Source organism: Octopus sinensis, unplaced genomic scaffold (assembly GCF_006345805.1).
Source record: "Octopus sinensis unplaced genomic scaffold, ASM634580v1 Contig01917, whole genome shotgun sequence".
In the NCBI taxonomy this organism is placed as follows: Eukaryota; Metazoa; Mollusca; class Cephalopoda; order Octopoda; family Octopodidae; genus Octopus; species Octopus sinensis.
This window is the reverse complement of record NW_021825208.1, coordinates 1-14,043: the sequence shown is the minus strand read 5'-3', so window position 1 is coordinate 14,043 and position 14,043 is coordinate 1. Positions and strand designations below refer to the sequence as shown.

Below are 14,043 nucleotides of genomic sequence, written 5' to 3'. Positions count from 1 at the left end.
CGTTTCTGCCAGCTCGCTGCCTTACACACACTCACCACACACACACACACACACACACACACACACACCACACACACACACACACACACACACACACACACACACACATTGATGGAAAAGCATTGCAGAACATGAGCTCGGTCTTCCATTAGGAATTTTCTAGTACATTTTATTTGTACATTACAGCTCTCTGTCACGAAAAGTAACAAAAATCTCTTGATATATATATATATATATGCGAATAAAGTGCGGACATTCTCGTGGCTAGTCAACGCAATAACTGATTCCTTCACAAATTTTAACACAGTCGTTCAGTGCTTCCTATTATTCCAAATTTATTTATTGAATGAATGAGTACTATTAGACGAATAGAGAATACAATAGTATCGGAAGAATTGCGGAAATTGAGAATTAACTGTATAAATATTATTTATTATTCTTATTCAGACGATGGCTTATCCGGCCGAAACTTCGAAGTCATTGTCAACAACATTCTTGTATTATAAGAAAATATATTTGTAATCTATATAAGTTTAGAGTTACCCATCACATTAATATAAAATTGTTTTTATTAAAGCCGAGTATAAGACGGCGAGGTAGCAGAGTCGTTAGCACGATGGGCAAGGATTTTGACCGGTATTTCGTCTGTCTTTAAGTTCTGAGTTCAAATACCACCGGGTTTGACTCTGCCTTTCATCATTTGGGGTCAATAAAATAAGTACCAGCTGAACACTGGGGTAGATGTAATCGACTATTCCCCTCCCCCAAAACCTCCTGCTTCGTGCGATTCTAATTGAACATAAAAACAAATGTTAATGTATATATTTGGCTTGCAAGATTCTATATGTGAATTCGCAGCTCCGATAACGGACAGAGTCAACAACTGTGGAAGAGGTTGCAAGAAGCAACAAAAATTTCAGAAAAATAAATAAATAAATGTAGCTTGCTTACCAACCATATGGTTCCGGGTTCAATCCCACTGCCTGGCACCTTGGGCAAGTGTCTTCTACTATAACCTCGGGCCTACCAAAGCCTTGTGAGTGGATTTGGTAGTTGGAAACTGAAAGAAGCTCGTCGTATATATGCATGTGTGTATGTGTATACGTTTATGTGTCTGTGTTTGTCTACCCCCACCCCCGCCAGCATCGCTTGACAACCGATGCTGGTGTGCTTACGTCCCCGTAACGTAGCGGTTCGGCAAAAGAGACCGATAGAATAAATACTAGGCTTTCAGAGAATAAATCCTGGGGTCGATTTGCTCGACTAAAGGCGGTGCTCCAGCGTGGCCACAGTCAAATGACTGAAACAAGCAAATAAGTAAAAGCGTACATAGTGTAAATTGAACCGATGAGTGTTAAAACACAATGTATTGAAACACAATGGCTCACTCCAGACACAACAAAATGTATATATTATTTAGCGACGACAGAAAACCACCTTTCTGGAATTCGTTAAATGAATACTTTTCCTTATTTCTTAATGACAGAAGGCGTGGGGCTTAGTGGTTAGGGTGCTGGACTCATGACCGTAAGTTTGTGGCTTCGATTCTTTGATCGGGTGACGCGTTATGTTCTTGAGCAAAACACTTCATTTCACGTTGCTCCAGTCCACCCAGGTGGCCAAAAAGGAATAATCCTGTGACGGACCGATGTTTCATCTCGGTGGGGAATATACACGCCATGAAAACCTGAGAACCGGCCCTTCGGATTTGGTATGACTCAGGAAGACTCTTTAACTTTTCTTAAGAAAAGGGAAATTATTCAGATATGTGCAGAATTTCAAAACACTATTACAGAGGTGAATTGACTTCGTCGTTGTACGGTATGGTATAGGTTTTAAAGTGTACAGACGTGGTTGTGTGGTAAGATGCTTGCTTCCCAACCACATGGTTTCGGGTTCAGTCCCACTGCGTGGTACCCTAAGCAAGTGTTTTCTACTATAGCATAGAGCCGATCAAAGCATTGTGAGTGGATTTGATAGAGAGAAACTGAAAAAAAATCCCCATCGTATATATATATATATATATATATATATATATATATATATGTATATATGTATATATGTATGTATGTATGTATGTATGCATGCATGTATGTATGTATATGTACATATTTGTGTGTGTGTCTGTTTGTCCCCCGCCATCACTTGACAATCGATGTTGGTGTGTTTAACTACCCATGAATTAGCGGTTTGGCAAAAGATACCGATAAAATAAGTACTGTTGTTAGCTCCTTCTCAAGCCACGCCTGGCTCATAATGGCCGGTTTCCCGGTTTCCTTGGCGTATAGGTTCCCCACCTGGATGGGACACCGGTCCGTCGCAAGTGACCTGCAAGATGCAGGAGGAAAGAGTGAGAGAAAGTTGTGGCGAACGAATCAGCAGAAGTTCGCCATTACCTTCTGTTGGAGCCGCGTGGAACTTAGGTATTTCGCTTATAAACACACACATCGCCCGGTCTGAGATTCGAACCTGCGATCCCTCGACCGCGAGTCCGCTGCTTTAACCACTAAGCCATGTGCCTCCACAAAATAAGTACTAGGCTTACAAAAAATAAGTCGGAGAATTTGTTTGTTCGACTAAAGACGATGCTCCAGCATGGCCGCAGTCAACTTACTGAAATAGATAAAAAAAATTTTTAAATGTCATCACTGATATTTCTAGCATACTAAACGACTGCGTAAAATATGGGCTAACTTGGAGTGTATAGGAAAACGATAGATTAAGACTGTGATAAAATAACGACTCAAATATGTACGAAGCCAGTGAATGTTATAAGACGAATAAAGGATACAAAGGAAAAATTATACATAACATCAGAAAAATTAGACACACTGGGAATCAACTGCGTAAATATCATTTAGTGACTAGCAGAAAACCGACAGGTGGGCGGTCTTTCAACCAGTGTATGAGCTGTCTTTGTAACTTCACAATGTGGAACGCAGAAGAGCATAGTCACACATATATAAATGAAAATGTCTGTGCGTATGTGTGTGTTTGTGTATGTGTGCGTGTATGCTTGTGTATGTATATATATAAGTATATAGGTGTATGCACACACAGATACACACACCCGTACGAACAGACTTACACACGCATAACTCATTGTTTGTTTTAAAGACAAGAGAAACAATGATATTTGGTGATTCTACCAAAAGATGAAACTGTAAACGAAAGCATAAAGTACAAACCAGATAATAAATAAGTAAATAAAATAAATAAAATAAATAAAATAAATAAATAAATAATAAATAAATAAATAAAACTGTGTAAGCTACAGGAAATGGTAAATATAGCGATGAATGTGTGTATGGTTGCATAGGAATACAAGAAAAGTACAACCAAGAAGTATCTCTCACCAAACTGTAACAGCTTTGGTATGAATTGACGAACGGTGTTTCACACCTATTTATCTCACGTTGATGAGGAGTGGTTGAGCAGGTGTGTTCTATGTGTTTATTTGTATGCGTGTGTGTGTGTGTTTGTGTGTTTGTGTGTGTGTGCGTGCGTGTGTGTATGAGTGTGTATGAAACTTGTGTGTGGGGAAAAATGTTGACGAGGATCTATGCATTCGTAAACACAAGCAGAATTATATATGTGTGTATGTGTATGTGCGTGTGTGTGTATGTATATATGTATACACACACACATATATATATATATATGTATTTATATATACATATATACATATGAATACATAGATCCGTATATATATGTATATATATATATATAATATACATACATATATACATATATATATATACACACATAAATATATATATATATATATACATAATATATATATATATAATATATATATATATATATATATATATATGAATATTTATGTATATGTGTGCTTGCATGTGAGTGCGTGTACATACGTGTGTGTGTGTGTTGATATACAAGACATATATATATATATATATATATATATATATATCTGTGTGTTTGAATGTACATATTTACATACACCTACTCATACGTACATACACGCTTACATACATACATACATACATTCATACATACATACACGTTGCTGTTTACAGTTAGGGCTTGTATATATACTGACAATTGTTGCATTACAAGAAATTTAAGTAAGGTGTTAGGAAATATTAAACTTCATTATAAGAAATAATTGATATGATCTGTAAAATGTTATATTGTAAAGCAGTAAAAAAAATCCCACTGCATTTTGTACCGTTGTTAAACAAAGATTATATCGAAACCAATAGATGAAATACATATAATTAAATGATGGTAACATTTTGTGAAATGGTATATATATATATGCAGGTATGGCTTTGTGGTTAAGAAGCTCGATTTGCTGTCATGTGGTTTCGGATTAAGCGATGGTGCCACTGGACGGGACCTCGGCATAGTGTCTTCCACTATGGACTGGGCCCACGTATGACTCGTGAGTGAACTTGTTAGACGGAAAATAAACGAAGCCCATAGTATACACACACACACAAATATGTGAGGGAGATGGAGGAGAGGTTATTCATTTACTTGTTTCAGTCATTTCACTGCAGTGATGCTGGAGCACCGCTTTTAGTCGAACAAATCGACCCCAGGACATATTCTTTGTAAGCCGAGTACTTATGCCAATTGTCTCTTGTGCCGAACCGTTAAATTACGGGGACGCAGATACACCAACATCGGTTGTTAAGCGATGGTGGGAGAACAAAACACAGACATACATATATACATATGTATATATTTATATATATATATACACGACGGGCTTCTTTCAGTTTCCGTCTATCAAATCCACTCACAAGAATTTGGTCGGCCCGAGGCTATAGTAGAAGACACATGCCAAGGTGGCACGGAGTGGAACTGAACCAGGAACCATGTGGTTGGGAAGCAAGCCTCTTACCACACAGCCACTCATGCGCCTAAAAAGCTAGTGGACGAGAATAACTATATATATACATACATACATATATAATATATATAATATATATATATATATATATATATATATATATATATATATTATATATAATACATATATATATATGTATATATAATTCATACATATATAACATATGTATATATATATATATATATATATATATATATATATGTGATATAATATATATATATATATATGAATACATACATACATACATATATACATACATATATACATATATATATATATATATATATATATATATATATATATATATATATATGTATGTATATGCATCTATGTATGTTCGTATGTACGTAGTCTTAGAAAAGAAAAAAAAACACAAATCATGTAAATAGATCCTCCCAGGGTCCCTGGGAGGCTGTATTTATATATATATATATATATCCATCCAGGGGTGGGACAAAATAATGGAAAAACCTAGGATCATAGCATCGTAATTTTTTTAATATCTATAAAACTGCCAAATGCTTGTTTATTTTTATGTCTTCTGATTTATTTTTAGTGTTGCTTAATATCTTTTGCTAAAATTGTTGTTTCTTTTCAGATATCATCAGAAAAAGGTAAATAAAATTCATTAAAATGACAGATCTATCGATTTTTCAGTGTGGTCAAATTGTTGGTACTTGTATGGCAGGCGCTAGAATAACGAAAACAGCCAAAATGTTTGGTGTATCAAGAAGTACTGTCTCGAAAGTAATGACAGCCTGTAAGAAAGAGGGAAAAACCTCCTCGTCGAAACAAAACTCCGTAAGAAAACCAAAACTTTCAAATAGGGATCGTCGGACTCTTACACAAAAGTACAGATCTTAATGACCACCTCGAGAACCCAGTTTCCACAAAAACTGTTCGCTGGGAGCTGCAAAAAAAAAACGGTTTTCATAGGAGGACTGCAATCAGAAAAACTACTACTTTCAAAAAGAAACGTTGCAAAGCGTTTAGAGTGGAATAAAAACCTACAGAATAGGTCTCTAGAGCAGTGGAAGAATGTTATTTTCTCGGACGAATTATCCTTTAACTTATTTCCAACCACCGGCCGAGTATACATGTGGAGACAGCTAAAAGCATTTCACTCCGACTGCCTTCTTCCAACTGTTAAACATGGAGGAGGATATATGATGATCTGGAAGGCTATATCTTGGAAATTCGCCGGTCCAAGGGGTTTTCTTCATGGCAGAATTAAGTCAAGACTATTCAAGCATTTTATATGATCAAATTCATCCTATGGTTGCGGAACTGTTTCCGGAGGAAAACGCAATCTTTTAGGATGATAATGCACCAATTCACACAGCTAAAGTTTGTTACTGAATGGCACAAGGAACTTTCTAGTGAAGTTGAATAACTTATCAGCTACTACAGTCGCCAGATCTCAATATTATTGAACATATATTGTGCATTTTAGAAAAACAAATGAGTCGATATCACTGCAAGAACTGGAAACTGTTTTAGCTGAAGAATGGACAAAAATTCCTTTGGCAACAATTCAAACTTTGTACGAGTTCCTATCTTATAAAATTGAAGCTGTAATTGCTGCCAAAGTCGGTCCTACTCCATATTAGAATAAATTTGTTTGCAATTTTAAGGTGTTTCCATTATTTTGTCCAGCGCCTGTATATATATAGTTAATCCAAACAAGAAAACACAAAAAAACAACAACGCGTGGACGTGGAACAAATATTGTATTATTGGACGCTCAGGAAAGAAGGGAAGAAGGAGGGTTTAACGTTTCGAGCGGAACTCTTCGTCGGAAACATAGGAGAAGGAAAGATCCAGAGAAGGGAAGAAAGAGGAAAAAATCGCCAACGGTACACACGAGGTCACACATATATATATGTGTGTGTGTGTGTTTAAAATAAGATCTTCCTACTTATATCTACTGGTATAAACCGGTGAACTAAGATGCTCGCATCCCTTAAGGGACTTTGGCACCTCGACGTAGTAAATAAATAAATATATATATATATATATATATATATAATATATATATGTTTGTGTGTCAGTGTTTGTCCCCTCACCACCATCGCTTAACAACAGATGATACCAGTGACGTCGCAACTCATTTTCACAACTGAGTGAACTGGAGCAACGTGAAACAAAGTGTCTTGCTCAAGAACACAGCACACAACCCGGTCCTTGAATCGATCAAACTTCCTCATGAATGTGAACCCGACGCTCTAACCACAGAGCCATGCGCCTTGACGTATATATATATGTGAGTGTGAATATATATATAGAGAGATATAGATAGATATGTGTGTCTGCGTCTCTCTGAATGCGTTGGTGTTTGCGTATGTGTGTGTGCATCTATCTTCTCTCTCTAACGTCTGAAATTCAACAAATCTCTAATCGGTGTCGACATCTTTAAAACAACGAAACGAAATTCTTTTGGATGCTTAGCCGGGAACAATTCAAACACCATAAAATGGTAATGTGTCAATTGTTTTTCATAAGAAAACTATAGCAGCAACAACCAAAATAGCATCAACGATTATATATCAAAGCCGATGACAGTCACAATAAAGTTTTAGTGAAATGATAGTTACAGACCAAACCGGTTCAGACCGGATCAAGCCTGATCAAACCGGTTCAAATGTCAGGAATGTCCGGAATGTCAGAAACGTCAGGAATGTAAGGATATCTGGAATATCTGGAATGTCTGGAACGCCTGGAATGTCAGGAATGTCTGGAATTTCAGGAATGTCAGGAATATTTGGAATGTCAGGAATGTTTGGAATGTCAGGAATGTTGGGAATTTCTGGAATGTCAGGCATGTCTGGAATGTCAGGAATGTCTGGAATGTCTGGAATTCCTGACATTCCTAACATTGCAGACATTCCTGACATTCTTGACATTCCATACATTCCTGTTATTCCAGACAACGAGGGTGCCGAAGGAGATCAAAGACGGTGCCGACAGAGATCAAAGACGGTACCGACAGTGATCAAAGAGTATGCCGACAAAGATCAAAGACGGTGCCGACAGAGATCAAAGACGGTGCCGACACAGATCAAAGCCGGATCAAGACTGATCAAACCGGTACAAATGTCAGGAATGTCAGGAATGTTTAGAATGTCAGGAATGTCAGGAATATTTGGAATGTCAGGAATGTCTGGAATGTCAGGAATGTCTGGAATGTCTGGAATGTCTGGAATATCTGGAATGTCAGGAATGTCAGGAATGCCTGGAATGTCAGGAATGTCAGAGATCAAAGACGGTGCCGACAGAGATCAAAGACGGTGCCGACAGAGATAAAACACGGTGCCAACAGACATTAAAGACGGTGCCGATAAAGATCAAAGACGGTGCCGACAGAGATCAAATACGGTGCCGACAAAGATCAAAGCCGGATCAAGCCTGATCAAACCGGTACAAATGTCAGGAATGTCAGGAATCTTTAGAATTTCAGGAATGTCAGGAATATTTGGAAAGTCAGGAATGTTTGGAATGTCAGGAATGTCTGGAATTTCTGGAATGTCAGGAATATTTGGAATGTCAGGAAATTTTGGAATGTGAGGAATGTCTGGAATTTCTGGAATGTCAGGCATGTCTGGAATGTCAGGCATGTCGGGAATGTCAGGAATGTCTGGAATTTCTGGAATGTCAGGAATGTCTGCAATTTCCGGAATGTCAGGAATGTCTGGAATGTCAGGAATGTTTGGAATGTGAGGAATGTCCGGAATGTCAGTAATTTCTGGAATGTCAGGAATATCAGGCATGTCTGGAATGTCAGGAATGTCTGGAATGTCAGGAATAATAGGAATGTCAGGAATAATAGGAATGTCAGGTATGTCTGGAATGTGTGGAAAGTCTGGAATGTCTGGAATGTCTGGAATATCTTGAATGTCAGGAATGTCAGGAATGCCTGGAATGTTATGAATCTCAGAGATCAAAGACGGTGCCGACAGAGATCAAAGACGGACCCGTCAGAGATCAAAGACGGTGCCAACAGAGATCAAATACGGTGCCGACAAAGGTCAAAGCCGGATCAAGCCTGATCAAACCGGTACAAATGTCAGGAATGTTTAGAATTTCAGGAATGTCAGGAATATTTGGAATGTCAGGAATGTTTGGAATGTCAGGAATGTTGGGAATTTCTGGAATGTCAGACATGTCTGGAATGTCAGGAATGTCTGGAATTTCTGGGATGTCAGGAATGTCTGGAATTTCCGGAAATTCAGGAATGTCTGGAATGTGAGGAATGTCTGGAATGTCAGGAATCTCTGGAATGTCAGGAATTCCTGGAATGTCAGGAATATCAGGCATGCCTGGAATGTCAGGAATGAGAGGAATGTCAGGAATGTCTGGAATGTCGGGTATGTCTGGAATGTCTGGAATATCTGGAATGTCAGGAATGCCTGGAATGTCAGGAATGTCAGAGATCAAAGGCGGTGCCGACAGAGATCAAAGAATGTGCCGACAGAGATCAAAGAATGTGCCGACAAAGATCAAAGACTGTGCAGACAGAGATCAAAGACGTTGCCGACAAAGATCAAAGACGGTGCCGACAGAGATCAAAGACGGTGCTGACAAAGATCAAAGGCGGTGCCGACAGATATCAAAAAATGTGCCGACAGAGATCAAAGACGTTGCCGACAAAGATCAAAGACGGTGCCGACAAAGATCAAAGGCGGTGCCGACAGATATCAAAGACGGTGCCGACAGAGATCAAAGACGGTGCCGACAGATATCAAATACGGTGCCGACAATGATCAAAGACGGTGCCGACAGAGATCAATTACGGTGCCGAAAAAAGATCAAAGGCGGTGCCAACAGAGATCAAAGACGGTGCCGACAGAGATCAAAGACGATGCCGACAGAGATCAAAGACAGTGGCGACAAAGATCAAACGCGGTGCCAACAGAGATCAAAGACGGTGCCGACAAAGATCAAAGACGGTGCCGTCAAAGAGCAAAGACGGTGCCGACAGAGATCAAAGATGGTGCCGATAAAGATCAAAGACGGTGCCGACAAAGATCAAAGGCGGTGCCGACAGAGATCAAAGACGGTGCCGACAGAGATCAAAGAGTGTGGCGACAAAGATCAAAGGCGGTGCCAATAGAGATCAAATACGTTGCCGACAAAGATCAAAGGCGGTGCCGACAGAGATCCAAGACGGTGCCGACAAAGAACAAAGACGGTGCCGAGACCGGTTCAAACCGGTTCAAACCGGTCTAAACCGGTTAAATACGGTTCAAACCGGTTGAAACTGGTTCAAACCGGATCAAACCGGTTCAAACCAGTTCAAACCGGTTGAAACCGATTCAATCGGGTTCAATCCGGTTCAGACCGGTTCAAACTGGTTCAATCCGGTTCAATCCGGTTTAAACCGCTTCAAACCTAATCAAAATATGGTGCCGACAGAGATCAAAGGCGGTGCCGACAGATATCAAATTCGGTGCCGACAAAGATCAAAGGCGGTCCCGACAGAGATCAAAGACTGTACCGACAAAGATCAAAGACGGTGCTGATAGAGATCAAATAGTGTGCCGACAAAGATCAAAGGTGGTGCCGACAGAGATCAAAGACGTTGCCGACAAAGATCAAAGACGGTTGCCGACAGAGAACAAAGACGGTGCCGACAAAGATCAAAGACTGTGCCGAAATCGGTTCAAACTGGTTCAAACCAGTTCAAACCGGTTCAAACCGGTTCAATCCGGCTCAAACCGGTCCAAACCGGTTCAAACCTAATCAAACCGGTTCAAAGCCGATCAAACCGGTTCAAACCGGTTCAATCCGGTACCAACCGGTTCAAACGGGTCCAGACCGTATCAAACCGTTTCAAACCCGATCAAACCTGTTCAAACCGGTTCAATCCGGTTCAAACCAGTTCAAACCAGTCAAACCGGACCAAACCGGTTCATACCGGCTTTAACAGGTTCACCGGTTTTAACCGCTTCATACCCGTTTCAACCGGTTCATACCGGTTTTAACCGGTTCACATCGGTTTTAATTTCATCATCACGGTCACTATCATTTTGGTGGTGGAGGTGGTTGTGGCAGTGGTGGTGGTGGTGGTGGTGGTGGTGGTGATGGCGGTGGCGGTGGTGGTTTTTGTGATGATGACGACGACGGCAATGACGATGATTATGTGGATGATGACGACGACGATGTTGATAATGAGGAAGATGATGATGCGGTCAATAATAATAATAATAATAAGCACAATACACCCAAAATGGCTGAAAAAGTAAAGAATTACACCTGCTTAGTGTTGAATGAAAAAGAAACAAAACGTTTTGTCAGTTGAGAAATATGTTCTTGAAACCAATTCTATATAGGTACTATAACTGGAAACACATACAATTACATCTGTAAAAGCATACATGGACATAACACCTTTGAGGATAGTCATAAACCCGTTCACGAATATAGCAATGTCGGATTCTGTAAATATTTTCTATGGGAATAATATATGAGAATAGGACAGTTAGGGAATGTTTCTATCTTCTCATTTGGAATTGCTACTATAAGGAGAATAGTATACAAACATTTCTGTAAATCACTTAATAGATTACCTATGAGAATAGATAGACGTAAGCATGTTGCAAAATGTAGAAATCCTAAATAGAGTTTGCAGTACTTGATAACCTTCAACATTGTACGAAAAGAAAATAAACACAGATGCAAAAAAAACATAAATAATCCAACATTATTAGCGTCGGAAGCCGTATTTGTTCAAAATTAGCTATAAGTATACATACTTGCTGCAACTTGTATGCAAATATGTATAGAAATCGCTTATTTGGAAATGGAAATATTGAATAAAAAATACTACAACGAAATTACTAACAATTGCAACGAGAGCAGCCATAATTGCAACAATATCAAGAATGATAATAACAACACTAATAATGTCTTTATTTGTGGTAATAACCATAAAAAGCATCAACAGGAAATAATGATTTCTTTGTCGAAAATTCTATAGAGTCATAGGAATACGCATATATGCATATTTATATATAGCCACACGCACACTCATACACACACGCGAACACAAACATATACGTTTATAAATACACACACACACACACACATACACCTAGAACCACGCTAATAGCTTAGGAGGGAAATTTAGGATTTCTTGGTTTTTATAAAATTCTTCCCAGCTAGTGTGCACACTATGGCAACAGCATTGTTATGTTTTCAAAATTCTGTATAATATTCTTTCTGCTTTATTTCAGATTCTTTAGCTTTGGATGAACCACGCTAATAATGTCTCTCCTCTCTAAAAACAATGAGACGTGGAAAAGTCCTTAACGATGAAGAAAATCTATCATCAAGGTAAGTGCTAAAAGCACCTCTTTTCATGTCAATGCGGAGAAATTAGGTCGTCCTCTGGGCACGGTTAGACGATTCTTTGAAGGACCTTTCGCTAAGAAAGAAACGAACGGATTGCGGGACCTCCCAAACTGCAACAGCTCGAGATTTGAGGAATATTGGCCGCAAGTTACGTAGGAAACTTGAACAAACAAGCAAAGCCATTTTCACTGCCTCCGGACTTCCTCGAGTACCGAAAACCACCAGGAATCGCATCCTCAGGAACATGGCTTCCGTGCGGGAGCTCCTGAAGTTGCCTTCACACAGGAGTTTGACGCTTCAACAGGCCCATTAGTATATGACGTTAGACATGAGTTGTGTTCTGTTCACTGACGAAACCAGGGCTTTTGACGGATCTGACGGTTGAGCAAATTGTTGGGTCTATTTTGGAGATGAGCGTCACCAATGATTAGGATTCCAAAAACAAGGTGGAGTCATGTTGTGGGCTGGTACCCTCTCATCGTCGCCGTAGTTACCTATTTTTTTACTACCCACAAGGGGCTAAACCCAGAAGGAACAAACAAGGGCAGACAAACGGATTAAGTCGATTATGTCGACCCCAGTGCGTAACTGGTACTTATTTAAATCGACCCCGAAAGGATGAAAGGCATAGTCGACCTCGGCGGAATTTGAACTCAGAACGTAACGGCGGGCGAGATACCTATTTCTTTACTACCCACAAGGGGCTAAACACAGAGGGGACAAACAAGGACAGACAAACGGATTAAGTCGATTATATCGACCCCAGTGTGTAACTGGTACTTATTTAAATCGACCCCGAAAGGATGAAAGGCATAGTCGACCTCGGCGGAATTTGAACTCAGAATGTAACGGTGGGCGAGATACCGCTAAGCATTTCGCCCAGCGTGCTAACGATTCTGCCAGCTCGCCGCCTTTGTCGCCGTAGTTACCGTTGCCACCGCCGCCTTCATCAATGTCGCCGCCTTCGTCACCGTTGCCCCGTCGTCTACGCAGACTAAGTCGTCGTCGCTATTGCAAAGCACCTTCGTTGTTGCGGACATTGTCATCGTCGGCGTAATTGTTGATCTCGCCATCGCCATCAACGTCACCGCTTTCACCACCGTTGCCGTCGTCACAGTCTTCGTCGCCTTCGCTGCCACCACCACCATCAACGTCGCCTTCGCCGCTGTCACCGCCAGTGCCTTTTTCGTCGTTGACCTCGTCGTCTCTGTCGCCGTCACCGTCGTCGTCTCATCGTCATCGTACTGTATAGTGTGATCAAATACTTGCTCTGTCTCAAAAGCTCACGTTACCTCTCAGTTCACACGCACCATCAAGACCAGCCTGCGGTTAAATAACAACACCACACTAAGACAAAATTTACCAGATTAATAATTATAGAAACGAGAAAAAAAGCATTTGTAAATTTCGATGGATTTTAATGAAAATATTACATTTTGCTTCATCTTTATTATTTTATTTTTTGAACCATTGCAGACAGTTCGTGAGTTTTGCTATATTAGTTTTCTACGTCATGCGGAGTATATATTCTGCCATCACATTTTCCAAAGATGCTTAATGCTAACTTCTTGAGAATTCTTGTTATTCTCCAATCACCATGGAATTTACAACCGATTCTGGACTATGGATATTCGAACGAATATGAAAAAAAAGACTGAAAATTGAGAAACAGAATTAAAATTAACTTTGGATTAGGAGAAAGAATTTATATAAACAAAGAAAATATTTGTGAATTAAAGATGAATTTGACGAGGAAAAATATTTTTAAATATCGCAGACAGATCGTGAGTAATAATGTGTCAGTT

The 14,043-nt window shown here is 39.6% G+C and overlaps 1 protein-coding gene across 1 annotated transcript; it reads right to left on the bottom strand.

The window, feature by feature from the left end:
* Positions 1–8,262: 8,262 nt before the first annotated feature.
* On the bottom strand, positions 8,263–8,655 carry LOC115227122 (IgA FC receptor-like; the record flags this gene model as incomplete). The annotated part of the gene is made up of 1 exon (XM_029798042.1): positions 8,263–8,655. A coding segment is annotated over exon 1 (393 nt), but the record flags the coding sequence as incomplete, so codon positions are not given.
* Positions 8,656–14,043: the final 5,388 nt, after the last annotated feature.